The sequence below is a fragment of the Leucoraja erinacea genome, chromosome 20 (assembly GCF_028641065.1).
Source record: "Leucoraja erinacea ecotype New England chromosome 20, Leri_hhj_1, whole genome shotgun sequence".
NCBI lineage: Eukaryota > Metazoa > Chordata > Chondrichthyes > Rajiformes > Rajidae > Leucoraja > Leucoraja erinaceus.
Window position 1 is genome coordinate 20,562,053 of NC_073396.1, and position 19,291 is coordinate 20,581,343.

At 50.9% G+C, this 19,291-nt stretch overlaps 2 protein-coding genes across 2 annotated transcripts in view; one reads left to right on the plus strand and one right to left on the minus strand.

Moving 5' to 3' along the window:
- Positions 1–6,043, plus strand: part of polr3e (polymerase (RNA) III (DNA directed) polypeptide E) — a 45,753-nt gene extending 39,710 nt beyond the window's left edge. The window contains exons 19-21 of the mRNA XM_055651569.1: positions 2,310–2,387; positions 4,427–4,552; positions 5,285–6,043. Coding sequence (XP_055507544.1) covers positions 2,310–2,387; positions 4,427–4,552; positions 5,285–5,341 — 261 coding nt within the window. The 3' untranslated portion in view covers positions 5,342–6,043. The remainder of the gene's footprint in view (positions 1–2,309; positions 2,388–4,426; positions 4,553–5,284) is intronic.
- A 1,291-nt stretch (positions 6,044–7,334) lies between these two features.
- cdr2b (cerebellar degeneration-related protein 2b) lies at positions 7,335–18,600 on the minus strand. Its single transcript, XM_055651570.1, has 5 exons — positions 18,430–18,600; positions 12,662–12,774; positions 11,896–12,044; positions 10,903–11,055; positions 7,335–10,461 (listed from the first exon to the last, which is right to left on the minus strand). Exons 1-5 carry the CDS (start codon positions 18,506–18,508, stop codon positions 9,735–9,737), a joined length of 1,221 nt encoding a protein of 406 aa, XP_055507545.1. The 5' UTR covers positions 18,509–18,600; the 3' UTR covers positions 7,335–9,734.
- Between the last annotated feature and the right edge of the window lie 691 nt (positions 18,601–19,291).

Below are 19,291 nucleotides of genomic sequence, written 5' to 3' on the forward strand. Positions count from 1 at the left end.
TATCTGCCTCCACCACTAGCCCAGCAGCATGTTCCAGGCACCCGTCATTCTCTGTGTGAAAAAAACTTGCCCCGCACACCTCCTTCAAACTTTGCCCCTCTCGTCTTTGAGCTATGCCCTTTGACACCTCAAATCAGTTATACAGCATGGAGACAGGCCCTTCGGCCCAACTCGTGCATGCCGACCAAGGCGCCCCATCTAGTTTAGTCCCATTTTCCTGCCTTTGGCCCATATCCCTTGAACCACCTGGAAATGTCCTGGAAGTTATTGCCAGCAGTGACGGCGACTATCGAAGGCAGCCACATTCCACAATTGTCCCCAGTGTGTGGATCAGTGATGGAATCTGTCAGCAGTTGGTAATGTGGGGAAATTAAAATGGAGTCAGTGTAAAGTGTGCTTAATGATCAGCACGGACTCTGTGGGCTGCAGGGCCTCCTTCCTTTATGTACGACTCTCTGTCTCAGGTGCTTGCACCTCTACACTGCAGCACATGCCAGCTCTGCCCTCACCCCATCTGCTCCGACCTGCGAGACGGTGCCTCAACCCGCATAGCCGCACACCTGACACATTCAGAGGGATTTTAAAAAGCCGCTGCTGTGCACGGTAATTGGATTGGGTGTGCGGTGGAATGTGGCGGGGGTGCGAAATGGTGTTTGTCTGCAGATTGTGTGAAGCAGGAGATTATGCACACAGACTTTGTCCCTAGCTGGGTTAGTGCTGATGTTGGGCCCGTTCCCAGTCTTTGCTTTAAACTGCCTCGCCCGGCAGCTGTGCAGTGGTTTACACCAAGGGGCTCGCAGAGGATTGCAGTACGTTGCAGTCATGTTTGTATTGAATTAGTTTCATAGAAAATATCTAAAGCCTAGCAGAGCATTACGTTTGTAAAATCATTTGCCAGTTTTTGGTTTAGTTTAGAGATAGATTAGCATCTATGGAGCGAAGGAAATAGGCAACGTTTTGGGCCGATGGGAGTTGCTTCTTTCCTTTGGTTGCCTGTTGCCTGGGACACTGAGCTCCTGTAATTACAGTGCTGAGCATTTTCTAACAATGCGTTCCTGTTGTGGTTTTCACCCTTCACAAATACCTCTGATACTTTGTGGTTTACTCACGACCAGCACAGTGGCGCAGCAGGTAGAGCTGCTCCCTCACAGCGCCAGAGGCCCGGGTTTGATACCGACTACAGCTGCTGTCTGTACGGAGTTTGTACGTTCTCCCTGTGACCGCGTGAGTTTACGCCGGGTGCTCTGGTTTCCTCCCATTTCCCAATGACGGTTAAGTGGCTTACAGTCATAGAGTGATACAGTGTGGAAACAGGCCCTTCGGCCCACAATGTCCCAGCTACACTAGTCCCACTTGCCTGCGCTTGGTCCATATCCCTCCTAACCTGCCCTATCCATGTACCTGTCTGTTTCTTAAATGATGGGATAGTCCCAGCCTCAACTACCTCCTCTGGTAGCTTGTTCCATATACCCACCACCTTTGAGTGAAAAAGTTACCCCTTGGATTCCTATGAAATCTTTTCCCCTTCACTTGAACCTATGTCCTCTGGTCCTTGATTCCCCTACTCTGGGCAAGAGATTTTGTGTACCTGCCTGATCTATTCCTCTTGTGATTTTGAATGCCTCTGTAAGATCTCCCCTTATCCTCCTGCGCTCCATGGATTAGAGACCCAGCCTACTCAATCTCTCCCTATAGTTCACACCCTCTAGTCCTGGCAACATCTTTGTAAATCTTTTCTGAACCCTTTCAAGCTTGATAATATCTTTCCTATAACATGATGCCCAGAACTGAACACAATATTCTAAATGCGGTTTCACCAACGTCAACATGACCTCCCAACTCCCATCAGTCTGAAACTTCTTAAACATTGCGATAGTCCCTGCCTCAACGACCTCCTCCAGCAGCTCGGTCCATACACCCACCACCCTTTGTGTAAAATAAAGTTACCCTCACCTTAAACCTATGTCCTCTGGTTCTCTATTCCCCTACTACGTGCAAGAGACACTGTGTATTTAGCCGATATTTTCCTCTTGATTTTGTACACCTCTATAAGATCACCCCTCCTCCTCCTGTGCTCCAAGGAATAAAGTTCTCGCCTGCTCAGCCTCTCCCTGTAGCTCAGGCCCTGGAGTCCTGGCAACATCCTCGTCAATCTTCTCTGCACCCTTTCAGCTTGACAACATCTTTCCTAGAACACAATGACCAAAACTGAACACAATACTCTAAATGTGGCCTCACATTTGTGGGGTGCTCTCTGCTGTGGGGGTTCAGTGGGATCTCTACCTCTCTCACACATGCGCATTCTTCAGTTCCCTCCACAGACAACTGCTTCAGCTGATGAACAGAAGATCTTTGCACTTTGGGAAGCGGGGGACGCCTTTGATCAGGTGAGTTTCTCGTTACAAAGTGTCTTGTTCTTGCTGTGACCATAGAGTCATACAGCAGCGAGACAAGCCCATCAAGATGCCCCATATCCTTCTAAACCTTTCCTATCCAGGTACTTGTCCAAATGTCTCTTAAATGCTTTTATAGATCCTGCCTCAACTACCTCCTCCAGCAGCTCATTCCATATACCCATCTCCCTCTGTGTGGAAAAAGTCACCTCAAATTCCTATTAAATCTTTCTCCTCTCAACTTAAACCTATGTCCTCTGGTTCTTGGTTGCCCTACTCTGGGTAAAAGACTGCATTCACCCTATCTCCCTCATCATTTCATTTATCTATGACCTCAGCCTCCAGCACTCCAAGGAATAAAGTCCTAGCCTGCTGAACCTTAAGCTCTCAAGTCCTGGCAACGTCCTTGTAAATACAATACAATACAATACAATATTTATTACATGTCATTTGAACCTCAGTGAGGCTCAAACGAAACTCCGTTTCCACAGCCATACAAACAAAGACAATTTCCTACAGACATACACACAATTCAATATACAGAAACATCCATCACAGTGAACCCACTGTGATGGAAGGCAAAGTCTTTTCTCTCCCCTGTTCTCCATTTCTCTCCCGATGTCGAAGCCCCAAGCGGCGATGATAAGTCCCACGGCCATTTTAGGCCACGCCGGGCGATGTACGGCCCCGCTCCCGGTCTAAAAGTCAAAAGGTTGAAGCCCCCGGCGGGCGCTGGAATGTTCCACGGCCATTAAGCCGCGCTGGGCGATGCACGGCTCCGCTCTGGGTCGTTCCAACACCGCGACACGGGCTGGAGACGTTGCGTTGCGGGAGCTCCGGAAAGCGGTCTCTCACCCGGACCCGCGAGCTCCCGATGTCCCTGGAGCCTGCAGCTGGAGCCTCCGAGCTACGTGGTCGGGCCGCAGCAGCGAGTCACCACTGCTCCCCACGCTCCGGTGCCGGCCAGCCCCACGATGGTAAGTCCGCAGGCTCCGTGACTGGTCGTTCAGGCTGGAGGCCGCTCCACGGTGCTAGGCCCCAACGACAACAGAGACCCGACAGGGAAAAGATCGGGTCTCCCGTACAGGGAAGAGATTTTTTTAAAGTTCCCCCCCCTTCCCGCCCCCCACATATACACAGTTAAAACCACTATTAAAAAACACGACAACTACATTTAACTAGACAATAAATAAAAAAAAGACAGACAGGCTGTAGGGGCCGCTGCAACACAGAGTCACGCCGCCACCGTCTCTGCACTCCTCCCATCCTGTGGCAGAGATTGAGGGTTAGTTTACAGCAGCCCCACGCAGTGCAGGGAGAGTGAACAAACACCACTGGACAGGAGCAGAGATCAAGGCTGGAGCCGTAAGGTAGCAGCACTACCTGCTGCACGTCACGCTAACAGGGTAGAGTTGCTGCCTAACAGCGCCAGAGACCCGGGTACGATCTTAACCTTGGGTGCTATCTGTACAGAGGTTGCACGTACTCCCTATAACCTGCGTGGGTTTTCTCCAGATGCTCCGGCTTCCTCCCACAGTCCAAAGACGTGCAGGTTTGTAAGTTAATTGGCTTTGGTAAAATTGTAAATTGTCCCTAGTGTTTAGGATAGTGCTAGTGTGCTGGGGTCGCTGGTCGGAGCAGATTTGGTGGACCGAAGGGCCTGTTTCCACGCTGTATCTCTAAAACTAAAATGGGTATTGAATAAATAGTAAAAATACACAGAAACAGGCCCTTCGACCCAGCTTGCCCAGGCTGACCAAGTTGCCCCATCTACACTAGTCCCACCTGCCCTTGTGTGGCCCATGTCCCTCTAAACCTTTTCTATCCACGTAGCTGTCCAAGTGTCTCTTACATGCACAAAGAGCCAGGCTTCCAGTGACAGGCAGAGGGAGCCAGGGCCAGCTCTGATCAGTTCAGCCAGCCAGGATGCCCAGAATGACCTCTGGTGCCTTCCCAGCCCTGGGATAACTGAACAAGACTGGGTCATCTCCAGCCCACCAGCATTGATGTGTCTATGGATTATCCTGTTTCAGCACCGGCAGATACTCCTGGAGATATTCTCGAAGAATTACCGCGTGCGGAGAAATGTTATCCAATCCAAACTCTGCCATGATGTCGGAGAAAATCTCAGCAAACCAGATGTGGACAAGGTGCTGAAGGTAAGGCTCATCGAGCGTCCCGTTCTGCTTAGTGCGGGGTTGAGAGTGTTGTTGCAGGCTGCCTCTGCATTCCATCCGCACAGACACACAAGTGGTGCAGCTAGTAGAGCTGCTGCCTCACAGCACCAGAGACCCAGGATTGATCCTGACTAGACTTTAGAGATACACCGTGGAAACGGGTCCTTTGGCCCAGTTCAGTTTAGTTTATTGTCACGTGTACCGAGGTACAGTGAAAAGCATTTGTTGCATGCTAAGCCATCGAGTCAACGGCAACCAACGATCATCCCGTACGTGGATAGGAAAAGTTTAGAGGGATATGGGATGACTGTAGTTGGAGCATCTTGGTCAGCATGGACAAGATGGGCTGAAGGGCCAGTTTTCATACACTATGACTCTCATTAGCAGTGGGTGCATGGACCGTACTGTCCGGGGTTCTGTTGGAGGCACATACAACAGTGGTGTCTGAGGCTTTTAGATAGGCCCATAGATATAGAGGGATATGGATCAAGTGCAGGCACAAGAGACTAGTTTAGCTTAATTTATGAACGATTGCAAATCTACTTCTGGGGTCAGCACACAGAGTGATCTGGCCTAGCATCAAGTCCAGCACAGACATTGTGGGCCGAGGGGCCTGTTCCTGTGCTACGTTCTGTGGCTTTGTGAAAGGCGGCAAGTTGCTTCTGACCCCAGGCCTGCACGTGTCTCTCTGAACTCTTCCTCCTGTTTTTGCAGGACTGCTGTGCGAGCCACGGTGGAATGTGGTATCTCAAAGGAACTCTGCCTTCCTGACGGCTGCTGATCGCCCTGCGGCGGCAACAGTGGGCAGGGCGGTGAGGTGACTGTTGGTGAAGCAGCGGTTAACGCCCGCGTGCCTTTGACGGTTTGTGTGGACGCCCCGTCACCGCGGAGGGCAGAAGTGGATGTAGTGTCGCCCGTACCCACACACGGTATGGAGAATAAAGACCCGGATCATCCTTGCAACTCGGTGTTAACGAACGGATCTCTAGACTTAGGTGCTGTGTTCAAAAGCAGGTCGCAAAATTGAATCAGAAACGGATCTACTTGTAAGGAATCATGGAATGTCATTTAGCTTCTTCCTTGGTTTCAAATCAAATTTAATCTCCAGCCATTGTGGATAATGGTTCATGATAAGGTCAGTGATACATCGCCAAATCAAAAAGCTTGCAGTCCAGTTCATTAAAACGCCTGCCCGATTTCACTAACGAGAGATGTCGGCCAGAGATCGTGAGCAATCCCAGTGTGAATGAGCTCACGCAGTTAATATGATGGTTTGTTCTATTAACACCATGAGTTGTAACCAAATCCCTCTTGTTCTTGGGCTGCTTTTCTCCATGTAACATATTTATGGTTTTATTTAGATTGCATCCTAATGTGCGATTGTCACTTTACGGATGAGGGGACGCGGGCGGCTTGTTTTGGCTGCTAGAAATAATCTGAGAGAAACTGTAAATAAAATGTTCAAAGCATAAAGCTGTGGTGCCATCTCTGGTGGTGTTTCACCATGCCTGGACTTTGTGGGGGATGTGACTTCCTACCTACATCCAAAGCCCCTCATGCTCTCTCCAACACTTTCAATAACGTTGAATTCTTCAGCCCCCGTCGCCTCACCTTTACCATGGACCTCCATCCTCCCACCAGAAAGATGTCCAGGCCCTCTGATTCTTCCTTGACCAGTGACTCATTCAGATCCCCTCTCCTCCACCTGATACAACTTGTCCTCGCCCTCAACAGTTTTACTTTAAATCCCAGGAAAGCATCAAAGTGCTGGAGTAACAGTGGGTAAGGCAGCATCTGTGGAGGGAATGAGAGACGATATTTTGGGTCGGAACAGTTCATCAGTCTGAGGTTACTCCAACACTTGCTCATGATTCTTGCATCTTTGTTCTTTGTCTCTATTTGGACTCCTCTCAGATTCTTCAGGTCAAAGGTGTACGGTTGGACACATGTGCCCCTGTCATGCATGTGTTTTGGTCATGTATATGGTCGGGGAGGGGAGCTGGGACTGTCTCTGTCAATGTTGTACACTGGCACCATTTTCAACTCTCCGCTCCACCTGCACCCATGCAGAACTCACTCATTTTATCAACTTTACCGTGAACTTCCACCAACTCCGTCACCTCTCTCCCTTCTCCATCCCAGGGGACAGAATATGTACCGACGTCAGTCTTATGAAGAGTCCAACCCGAAATGTTGCCTGTCCATTCCCTTCATAGATGCTGAGTTCCTCCAGCACTTTGTGTTTTGTTCACGATTCCTGTATCTCCATGTGAATTCCTGTGGTATACTTGGGAAATTATTGTCATTGCAAGTCCGATCCCTTCAACGAGGTGTTGGTAAACCCTATCCCAACTGCAGATTGTAATGTCGGTGAGATCCGCTAGTTTATTTGGTTCATGTTATTGTAATAGGTTGCCAGATTGATGTGCCAATCTAAATGCGATTTCAATGCCACTTTCATATCTAGCTCCCCTGGCAGTGAGTCCCAGGTTCTCACCACTGTTTCTTATCTACATTTGGCGAGCTCCCCCTAGATTTTTTCTTTTCCCTGTGACGACGTGGGTTTTCTCAGTGCTTTGGTTTCCTCCCACATTTGTAGGTTAATTGGCTTCTGTAGATTGTCCTTAGTGTGTAGGATAGAATTAGTGTACGTGTAATCGCTGGGCCAAAGGACTAGTTTGCATTCTATAATCTCTAAACTAAATTAGCTGGTGCTTTAAGCAAATCCGGCAGACCTTGTTTGTTACGAACAAAACACAAAACAGACTCTGAACAACTGTTTATTAAAACATTATAACACAGAGCAGGAACAATTTCCTTTGTCGGTCAGGAGAGGATTACAGGTACACACTGGAATCTGCTGGCCTTGACCTCCTGCCCAGAGTTGTGACGGTAGTCGGCTCCTTCAGCCCACCACTCAGACCAGGAGTGGGTCGAGACTGACACAGAACCACATGGCAAACAGTGGCCCACACCTCCTGTGCTTGGCACAGGTCATCAGGGGATGGATTCCTGCCAACCCCCTTCCTCCAAAGAGCCTGTTTCCCCTCTTGTTCCTGGGGGCACTGATTGAACCCCGTCGACAACACAGCCAGAATGTTGCCCATCAGCGGACTGAGCCTTTGCCACTCTGAAACCAACATGACCATGACAGGGTCCTTCCAAATGGCCCAGGAGGGGAGGCAGCGCTCACTGAGACCAGCTCCCCTGCTCTGGCAGCACACACCCCACAACCCCTTCCTCACACACACACCTAGGCCTTCTGGTTTTGAGGGGGGAGTGCAGATGACCACCCTAGGAAACCAATGGTCAGTTAGATAGAACAAGTCGTCTCTGGACAGACTCGCATTTATGAAGAATATGGATAGGTGACGTTTCGGTTCAAGGCCTTTTTTTTAATGCAGTAATCATCCGGAAATAAAATACCACAGATGCTGATTTACAAAAAAAAATGTTCAAGTAGCAACAATAAATCAAATAATGGCTTGGAAAACATGATGCTGGAAACGCACAGCAAGTCAGGCAGTATCCGTGGAGAGAAACTACTGCTTTTCCAATGGAAGACCCGTGGTGAAAGACAGGAAAGAAACAAAAGTTGGCTTGAGGTTGTAGAGAGAGAGGGAGAAGAGGGATGGGATTGTGGGAGACAGGGCAAGGTCAGGACTGCTGTGGGGATGTCACTCAGTCTGTAGTAGGGCAGTTGAGGAGAGAAGACACAAAGACGTGTAAAACACAAATGCACGACATGGGAGATGCCTGACAGGAGGGGGGGGAAACCAGGGTCAGAGAAGCGTCTCCATAGCAGAAACGGCCGGCTCTGATAGGATGCAACCGAGCTGGAGTTGGAGAATACAAACCTACGCCCGCTCTTGCATTGCAGAGTGGGAGGTGACTTCCCTTGTATCACGAAGGGCGGCATGGTGGCGCAGCGGTAGAGTTGCTGCCTTACAGTTCTGCCAGCGCAGGAGACCCGGGTTCAATACAGTCTATGGGTGCTGTCTGTAGCGTTTGTACATTCTCCCCGTGACCACGTGGGTTTTCTCCGAGATCTTCGGTTTCCTCCCACACTCCAAAGACGTACAGGTTTGTAGGTAAATTAGCTTGGTAAATATAAAAATTGTCCCTAGTGTGTTTAGGATAGTGTTAATGTGCGGGGATCGCTGGTCGGCCTCAGACCTGGTGGGCTGAAGGGCCCGTTTCCATGCTGTATCTCTAAACTAAACAAGTGGCCTTTTCTGCTGCAAGTTATCCACCTTTACTTTAGAGATCCACCATGAGAACAAGCCCTTTGGCCCACCGAGCCTGCGATAACCAGCGATCGCCCATACACTAGCACTATCCTACACTCTATTTACAATTTACAGAAGACAATTAACCTACAAAACCTGTACGCTGTGGAATGTGGGAGAAAATCCATGTGGTCACAGGGACAACGTACAACTCCGTACAGACAGCATCACTAGTCAGGATTGAACTTCGGTCTCCGGCGCTGTAAAGCAGCAACTCTACCACTGCGCCACCCGTGCGTCCTGTAACAGTAGCCATTTCTTCCAGTCCACTAACACTGCCCAACTTGTCCATTACACACATTACTACATTACACTGCATCCTCTTCGTATTCCCATCTGCCAATCGCCCATATTAACCCATCATTTCACCCCGAAAACGTATCCCCACTACAACCCTGCTCACACCCCAACCGAGGTATTCCCTGAACTTTCTCCATCTTCACGCGTCTTTCCTGCAACGTACAACTAACTCGTCCTCACTATTGCCCTGCTCGAGTAGACTTCGACCCAAAACATCCATCGCTTCTCTCCCTAGATGCTGAGTAACTCCAGCACTTTGTGTCTATCTTGAGTGTTCCCAGCATCTTGTTTGTTTATATTCCTCAAATCCAAAAGTTGAGAATGTGCATCTAGTAAACAAAAAACACGGGGTGCGTTTCCTTATGGGTGGAAAAAAACTCTTCCCATTCACGCTCCAGCCCGAGTTCCAGACACATTTATATCCCCATGGATCATCTGGCTCGCATATGACAAAGTCTAGGCGCTTCCTTCCCCAACAGACATCAATTTATTTTCTGCAAAAAAAATAAGTTAGGGCGAGGTATTCTGTGGAGTCCCAGGGTTTATTGCAACAATACTGGTAGTGTTTTGTCTTCCTACTCCTCCAACTGTAGCTGCTGCTGCTGCTGCTGCTCTACCCGTGCATGGCGCCAGCAGACAGCCCGGTAACGCGAGCGCCCCTCACTGATCTCCTCCTTGGTGCGCTGGATGCAGCTGAAGATCTGCTGGAAGAGGGCCTTGTATTCAGGCTGCCCGTCCTCACAAGAGGGCGCGGTCTGGGCCTCGCCGGGGGTCTGCACCGCCTTGTGGCTGCTCGTGTGCCCGGGGCGCTGGCAGCGTTGCAGCAGCCGGTCGTACTTGCGCTGCAGCGCGCCATACTGTGCGTCGACCTCGTTGAGGAGCGAGGCACCGCGGCGCCGCACTGCCTCCGTCCGGCGGGCGCAGGTCAGTTCGTGCCCATCACCCTCATCCCCGCCACTCTTCCCCTCAGCCTCTGCCTCCTCCACCGGGCTCTCCCCCTCCACCTCCTCCGTCTCCCCTTCCCCCTCCACCCACAGCAGCAGCGCCGCGCCCCCGTGCAGCTCACGGCTCCTGCGCCGCAGCTCTCCCACACTGGCTTCCAGCTCGCCCAGCCGCTGGCAGTAGTGGTGCATGGTGGCCACTCCCCGCTGCAGCCCGCCACACTCCCGCAGCACCTGCAGACGCTCCTGCTCCAGCCCCTCTGCTCTCCGCCGCTCCGTACACAGCTGAGCCCGCAGCCCAGACACGCAGCGCCGCAGCCGGGACCCCTCCTCCTCCAACGCATGGACCTGTGACTGAGACCTGTGGGAACACGGGAGAGGGGGCAGTCAGTGAATGAGGGGCTCGTCCCAGCACTTTGCCCCGACCCAGTCCCTGCCCCCTTCCTCCCCCACGTCTCACATCGTCGTCCCCTCCACCTCCACCCCGCCCCCTCATTTCCCCACCCACCCCATCCCTCAAAGTCACCCCTCCCCTCCTGACATCAGGGGTAATTTAGAGGCCAATTAAACCGGCACGTCTTTGGGATGTAAATGGGGAAACTGCAGCACTCAGAGGAAACCCACGTAATCACAGGGAGAACGTGCAAACTCTACACAGACAGCACCAGAGGTGAGGATCGCGTCTGGGTCTCTGGTGCTGTGAGGCAGCAGCTCTCCTACTGTGCCACCCTGAATCAGAATCTGAAGCGAGAGAAGCTTCCCTCCCTGTGAAACCCAAGTGACCCGCTGTGGAGGGGCTTACGTGTGCGAGTCGTACAGCTCGGTCAGGCAGGGGAAGCTCTGTGCCAACCGTCGCTGCTCCAGCAGCTCCTGCCGCGAACTGGTCTTCAACTCCTCCATCTGCTGCTGGAGGTCGTCGACCTGGGACTGCAGGCTGTCCACCGTCTCAGTCAAACTGCGGGGCAAGACCACACCCAGCCGTTAGTGCAGCGCTGACTCCATCTACACCTCACGCTGCCTCGGCAAGGCCACCAACATAATCAAGGACCAGAGATAGACACAAAATGCTGGAGTAACTCAGCAGGACAGGCGGCATCTCTGGAGAGAAGGAATGGGTGACGTTTCGGGCTGAGACCCTTCTTCGGACAGTCTCACCCTAGTCACTCCCTCTTCTCCCCTCAGGCAAAAGGTACAGAAGTGTGAAAATGCACACCTCCAGATTCAGGGACAGTTTCTTCCCAGCTTTTACCAGGCAATTGAACCATCCTATCACCATCTAGAGAGCTGTCCTGACCTCCCATCTGCCTCATTGGATACTATCGGTATTCAGGTTATTCCCTTTAGCCTGCATCTGTAGACTGTTCGATTGTAATAATGTATAGTCTTTCCACTGACAGGTTAGCACACAATAAAAGCTTTTCCCTGTACCTATAGTACAAGTGACGATAAACTAAACTCAAACACTAAGCAGGTTCCTTGCTCTGGGGAACGCCGAGACTAGAGTCAAAGCCCGACCCCAGGGTCCCACCAATAAACAGCACTGTCCAGCCGCTCCCACCTGCCTCGCACGCCTTGCGTGCAACATGGCAGCACTGGCCTGTCGCCCCCAGAAGGCCAGACTGCACCATCACACCGTGACAGTTTACATAGCAAACACTGAATGGGAAATATTCAGGCAACTTCGAACCATCAGGGTTTCAAAAAAAAACCCGATTCATAATGAGATCATCTTCCTTCTCCCCCCACCTCCACCCCCGGCAAGGATTCTGATGTTTATAGGATAGTCGGATGTTACCTGGCTATCTTATTCTCCGAAGCTTTGCCCTCCACGACCAGTTTCTGGTTGGTCATCTCCAGCTCCCTCGCCGACACATCAAGCTGCTCGTAAACCTTGGTGTGTTGTTCGTTCATCTGCCGCAGGAACTCCACTTGTTTTGTGAGGTACTGCAGTACAGGAAACAGGCAGTCAGGGTCCGGGGGAACAACTCCCTGTCCGGGTACCCCCCCAAATCCCACAGAGCAGAGCGGGTAGAGCAGCCGTATCTGAATGTAATTAAACCCCCAGCGGGTGTGGCCGTCTCTAACCACACAAGTGCTGCACTACTGGTGAACCTTTGTGGCCGCACAGTGGTGGAGCCACTGCCTCACAGCGCCAGACACCCGGATTCCATCCCGACCTCAGGTGCTGCCCGTGTGGAGTTTGTATGTTCTCTCTGCAACCGTGTGGGTTTTCTCCGGGTGCTCAGGTTTCCTCCCAAAGACCTGCATGTTTGTACGTTGATTGGCCTTTGTAGATTGGCCTCAGTGTGTGGGGAGTGGACGGGAAAGTGGGATAACGTAGAACTAGTGTGAACGGTGATCCATGGTCTCTGCGGACCCTGGGGACTGTTTCTATGATGTATCTTTCAATCTGTCAGATCAGTAGAATCGTAGACTTTGTTCCTTTACCTGATCTATTGCCCTGCAATCAGGTGCTTTGAGGTGGTGAGGGAAGCAGGGAGATGAGGGCCTGGGCCCTCCCCCCGCCCTCCCGCATCCTCCGCGCCAGGCAGCCAGCTCACCTCGATCTCCTGGATCTGCTCCTGGTTGGTGCTGTACATCTGCTGCAGGGCCTCTTCCAGCTCCGTGTTGCGATCCAGCAGCGCCTTGCCCAGCTCTGCCGCTAGTTGCAGGTCTGCAGGGAACAGAGCGGTCATATGTCCCGTCTCAACCAGCCAACCCTCCCTCCCCTGGAAACCTACCCACCAACCCTCCCTCCCCTGGAAACTTACCCACCCCAAGAAACCAGCCCACTGACCCTTGCTCAGAGTATTTTACCCAGAGTTGGGAAAATAAGAACCAGAGGGTTAATAAAAAATATACGAGGATGTTGCCAGGACTTGAGGGGCTGAGCGATAGGGAGAGGGTGGGCAGGCTAGGACTTTATTCCTTGGATCGCAGGAGGATGAGAGGCGATCTTATAGGTGTGTATAAAAGCACGAGAGGAATAGATAGGGGAAAATGCACAGGTTCTTTTACTTAAGAGTAGGAGAAACGTGATCAGACCAGCGTACACGCGTGTGTGAAGATGTGTCTCGCTGCTGTGGGAACAAGTAACTGCAGCAAAGGCACCAGGCCAGAGCCAGGTATGGAGTGCTGCGAGCAGCTCTGGTCACCCCATTACAGGAAGGTTGTGGAGGCTTTGGAGAGGGTGCAGAGGTGGTTTACCAGAATGATGCCTGGATTAGAGCGCGTTAGATGCAAGCCTTTTCCTAGCTCTATTTTAAATGTGGTATTTCTTCTAATAACTCTTTGCTATCTCAGAGAAGAGTACAGCACAAGCCCTTCAACCCACAATGTCCATGCCGAACATGCTGCCAAGACCATCACTTTTCTGCCTGCATGTAATTCACATTCCTCCATTCCCTGCAATGTCCATGTGCTGATCCAACAGTCTCTTAAACGTTGCTATTGTATCTGCTTCAACCATCAACCCCATCAGTGTGTTCCAGGTACTCAGCACTCTCTAAAAAAACTAGCCCCGCACATCTCATTCAAACATTACTCCCCTCATCTTAAAGCTATGCCTTCAAGTATTTGATTCTTCCACCCTGGGGAAAAAGGTTCTGACTGTCTACCTTATCTGTGCCTCTCATGGTTTTATATACAGGTCAGGTCACCCCTCACACTTTGGCATTCCAGAGAAAACAATCCAAGTCTGTCCAACATCTCCTTGTAGCTAACAATGCTTAATCCAGTCAGCCAATCCATTCTGATAAACATGCACCCTCTCCAAAGCCTCCACATCCTTTGCAGAATCATGAGAGGAATATATCAGGTAAAAGCACAGAGTCTCTTGACCAGAGTAGGGGAATCGAGAACCAAAGGACATAGGTTTAAGGTGAGGGGGGGTGGATTTAATAGGAACCGGAGAGTTAACTATTTTTTTTTTTTTTTTTTAAAAACACATAGGGTGGTGGGTGTATGGAAAGAGCTGCCGGAGGAAATAGTTGAAGGAAATACTAAATGGACGTTTAAGAAACATTTAGACAGGTATATTGATAAGACTGGTTTCGGGTGATGTGGACCAAATGCAGGCAGGTGGGACTAGTGTAGATGAGACATGTTGGTCGGTGTCGACAAGTTGGGCTGAAGGGCCTGTTTCCACAATGTATGACTCCGATATCCTTCCTGTAATGGGGCAGCCAGAATGGCGCGCAATTGTCACAAAGTCTTTTCACTCTGTGGAGTTGCCTCGCCTTTAAACTTTGCCCGTTACATGAGTGAGCAGCAAAGAAGAAAGATCTTTTGGTCCTCTTCAAGTGCCCCCACTCTTTGATGTCAATGGTCCCGACCTCTTCCCCTCCCCCACCAGCCCTAATAGGAACGGGGATGGCTTGGTGTGCAGACGGCTTCACTTGCAGCCGATTAGAGTTGACAGCAGCTTGTCGGAGACTATTCACAAAGGAGAGAAGTCTGCATTGTGCCGTCTCAGCGTAACGCTGGCATATTTATCCTGCCTACACGCTGAGAGGTATTTTAATTGCATTGTTGACTACCAAGCCCGACAACGAGAAGCTTCTTTCATTACGCCCCCCGCACTCCCCCCTCCCCCCTCTCTCTGCTGCACTGATACATGCACGGGTAACAAAGAAAGACCCAGCGAGTCGATGCACAGACACTGCCGTTCCTTCACTTTCCACCTGGGAATTCCACAGTCACAACTAGACCTGAATCTTTAGACGTTAGAGATAGAGCGCGGAAACAGCCCCTTCTGCCCCCTGAGTCCGTGCTGGAAAAAAGACCCACCCTCTCCTTATATCTCAAATCCTTCTAGACTCAGTAACAGACTTGTAAATACTTGTTTCCACCCTTTCCAGTTTACCAACATCCTTCCTATAGCAGGGTGACCAGAACTGTACACACACCTGTCTGAAGAAGGGTCTAGACCTGAAACGTCACCCATTCCTTTTCTCCAGAGATGCTGCCTGTCCTGCTGAGTTACTCCAGTATTTTGTGTCAATCTACAGCACTCCAAATATGGCCTTACCAATGTTTTATGGAGCAATACAGCATAGAAACAGGCCCTTCGGCCCAAATTGTCCATACTGACCAAGAGAGCATTCTGGGCGAGTCCCATTTGCCCGCGTTTGGCCCATACCCTTTGAAATCCTTCCTATCCACGTATCTGTCCAAATGTCATCATTGCAGCTTCCTCCGACGGCTCTTTCCAGTTGCAGACCAGTGTAAAAATCGCCCCTGAAAAAGGTTCTGACTGTCTACCCTATCTATGCCACTCATAATCTTACACTTCTATCGCGACTCCCCTCAATCTTTGATGCTCCAGAGAAAACAATCCACGCTTAAGCCATAAAAAAGTAATTTTTCTTGTGACAGATACGTGCTTGTCTTGGAGCAGCAAACTGTGGGGCAGAGCCCAGATCAAGAAATAAAGGGGGCTAAAAGAAAGGACAAGTTTCATCACCAGTTGCATTGCACAACAAATTATCACATATACTTTTCTAGGATGAAAAAGGGACACAAAGTGCTGGAGTAACTCAGCAGGTCAGGCTGTATCTCTGGAGTGTGTGGATAGGTGATGTTTCAGGTCAGGACTCTACCTCACGAGTCTAAAGAAGGGTCCCTACCCGACCTAGAAAGGAGGAAAGGTCACCTATCCATGTCCTCCAGGGATGCTGCCTGACCCGCTGAGTTACTCCAACACTTTGTGTCTCCGTCTGTAGACCAGCATCTGCAGTTCCTTGTGCCTCTGGTTTTTAGGATGTATTTCCAGAGTATTGGAACAGTTACTGGGAGATTACTCGTCTCCAGTTCTCCCATCGGGCAGAAGGTACAAAAGCCTACAAGCGCATTCCTCCAGAAAGAGGAACAGTTTCTTCCCCTGTGGCTGTTTCTTTGTGATGGTACAGTGTAAAAGCACCCCTAAAGAATTAAAACCTAGAATGTTTTAAATTCTTAATATTACAAGATGATGAAAGTTTTTAAAAAACGTTCATTAATTAAACTAGGCAGTCGGGGATTTAAGCAGCGATCCACCAGACATTCATAGCAAGGAGGGGGATGTGTCCTACGGCACTTTTGTCTACAATAATAGCAGCGGGTAACACAATTCCACAGGGGCAGTCAAACACCCAGAACCTCGCCCCCCAGCCGCCCCCCACCTCCTCTTTGTTTGAGCCCCATCGTCTTAACAAGAACCACACGCAAGACTGCCTGGATGCACAGGCAGCGAGTTAGCGCAGGGACAAAAGGCGGGCTGGGTTGTTGTGGAGACCTCACCCTCTGCTGTTACAGGGAGAGGGAGGTGTGGGTTGAACTGAGGGAGTTCCTGAAGAGCTGGTGGGGGCGGAGAGGCGAGGTGGGAAGACCGAGAGGAGGACGGGGATGGGATGGGGTGGGGGGGGGGGGGGGGGGAAGCAGTTAATCCTTAGTGTTTGGGACGGGCTGCCTGAAAGGGCAGCGGATGTAGATTCAGAAACTTCCAAAGGTAATTCGCGCCTGTACGGGTCAAATCCAACCCACGCACTCGCTCACTCATGACAACGTCTGCATGGAGACATGGTGCGGGTGGGCACGAGACCACCTGGAAAACCGGGATAACGGAGGTTGAACAGGGTAAGGTTAGAGAGGTCCATCATTGGATAAAAACAACCCCAACCCTTACCAAAATCCAGAGTCGTACAGCATGGAAACAGGCCCCGCAGTCCAACCCTTCCATGGTGAACAAGTTGGTCCCCTTTACCCACTCTAAACCTGCTCTATCCATGCACCTGTCCGAATGTCTTTTAAATGTTGTTATGGTACCTGCCTCAACTGACAGCTCATTCCATACACCCAGCACCCTATTGAATCTTTCCCCTCTCAACTTGAACCCACTTTCCCCTCTCAATATGAACCCATCTTCTTGATTCTCCTATTCTGGGTAAAATACATGTGTATTCCCCCCTATCCCACTCATGATTTTGTACATCTCTATAAGATCACCCCTCATCCTCCTGCGCTTCAAGGAATAGAGACCCAGCCTGCTCAACCTCTCCCTATAGCTCAGGCCCTCGAGTTCTGGCAACATCCACGCAACTCTTCTCTGCACCCTTTCCAGCCCTGTCTTCGGAGCCCAAGTCATGGGAACTAGTGGCCCGGGAGACGATTGCCCCATCTCCATTCTAGCCAACACAGAGCTATCGGAGTGGTCCCACTCCCCAACTCCTCGACATACGTTGAGTTTAGTTTACTGTCACGTATGGAGGTACAGTGAAAGTTTTTTTGTTTTTTTTTACACCCCAGGACCTCACCCCCAATGTCCTTCTTGTACCAGTCATTCCACTCCGCCAGCTCTTCAATGGCACCGAGTCCAAACCCTGGTCTCCCTCCACTGTGGAGCTCACCAGCTCCTCCTCATGGACACTGTCAGTAATGTCCTCCTGCAGATACTCAATTGATTACAAGTATTTTTTTCTCAACCATCTAAACAGTCCTTCCATAAACTAAGGTACTGTCCGATTCATCTCTACACCATTGTGGACAATGGACTTTGTCTCTGGAACTGCTACGCTACGATGCTGAGAACTATATTCTGTACTCTGTATCTTCCCCTTCTATCTTTTGTACTTGGGTTTGACTTGATTGTATTTATAGAGATTATTATCTGATCTGTTGATTAGCATGCAAAACAACGCTTTTCACTGCGCCTCGTTACACGTGACAATATTAAACCTAAACCCAGTCTAAATCAATGCCAAAGTAAGACGCAAAGTGCTGGAGTAACTCAGCGGGTCGGGCAGCATCTCTAGAGAACCTCGATAGGCGACGTTTCGGGTCGAGCCCCGCCCTCAGACTGATTGTAAACCAACATCTGCAGTTCCTCGTGTCTCTAAATTAATACCCCCTCGTTATTGGGCAGAAGCACAATCTCTTGCATCTGAAATAATTCTTCCCCAGCGCCTCCTTTTGTTTCATAATGGTCAAACTCCCGCAACGGTGCGAAGTTAACACTCATTTCCAGCGGTGAGTCAGGGGCGAAAGCAGGCGAATCATCTCTGTGGATGGGGAGGTGACCGGCGGCTGACTTGTCCAGGCGGGGGTGGGAGAACCGGACGCTGGATGACCCGTGGGAGCGGCTTTGTTGCCCAAATTCAACTCAATGCAACCGGCCCAACAGCCCGGGGGGAGAGAGAACGGTCCGGGGAGAGAGAACGTTCCTGCCGAGAGCTAGCACGGGTAGGATGGGCAGATGGGTCTCTCCCCCGGGGAGTGGACACAGCCGTTGAGCGGTGACGGGGAGTTAGTGAGTTGTCCCCTGGAAGAGGGGCTGGGGGTCGCGGTCACTCACCGTGCTCCATCTCCCGCCGCTGCTGGAACCGCGGATCCTCCCGCCGCTCGAACTCCTCCAGTATCCTGTCGGTCAGCATCGTCTCGTCTCCCCGGCCCCGCGCCTGGTCCTTGGCCCCACCGCCGCTGCTGCTGCTGCTGCCGGCCTGAGCTGAGCAACGTGTCCTCTCGCGTCGGGCGGAGCAAAGATCTGAGGGGCGGAGTGAGTGCGGAAGCCCCGCCCTCTGCAGCGCCCACCAATCAGCACCTTGCGCCTCTCCCATGTTGAGGAGGGGGGCAGAGGGGGACAGAGGGACAGGGGACACAGAGGAGGGGGGGGGACGGGGCCAGGGGGACAGAGGGGCAGGGGACCGAGGGGGACAGAGGGACAGGGGACACAGAGGGACATTGAACCATCCTATCAACAACTAGAGAGCGGTTCTGAGATATCATCTACTTCATTGGAGACTCTTAGAGGAGAAGTGTTGGGAAGTCAAGATTCAGCTTTATTGGATGTTTAAGAAAGAACTGCAGATGCTGGAAAATCGAAGGTAGACAAAAAAAAAGCTGGAGAAACTCAGCGGGTGAGGCAGCATCTATGAAGCAAAGGAAATAGGCAAAGTTTTGGGTCGAAACCTAACTGTCCGAAGAAGGGTTTCAACCCAAAACCTTCAGCTTTATAGGACTTTCGTTGGGTTGCATTTGGAGTATTAAGTGCAGTTCTGGTCGCCCCATAACAGGAAAGATAGACCATAGGTGCAGGAGTAGGCCGTTGGGCCCTTTGAGCCAGCACCTCCATTCAATGTGATCATGGCTGATCATCCACAATCAGTACTACCCCGTTCCTGCCTTCCCCCCCATATCCCCTGACTCTGCTATCTTTA

Coding starts and splice junctions, on each gene's coding strand:
- cdr2b (XM_055651570.1), bottom strand. CDS start 18,508: ATGCTGACCGACAGGATACTGGAGGAGTTCGAGCGGCGGGAGGATCCG. Junction 12,045..12,661: donor AGCAGATCCAGGAGATCGAG/GTGAGCTGGCTG, acceptor CCTGTACTGCAG/TACCTCACAAAACAAGTGGA. Junction 10,462..10,902: donor GAGCTGTACGACTCGCACAC/GTAAGCCCCTCC, acceptor GTGTTCCCACAG/GTCTCAGTCACAGGTCCATG.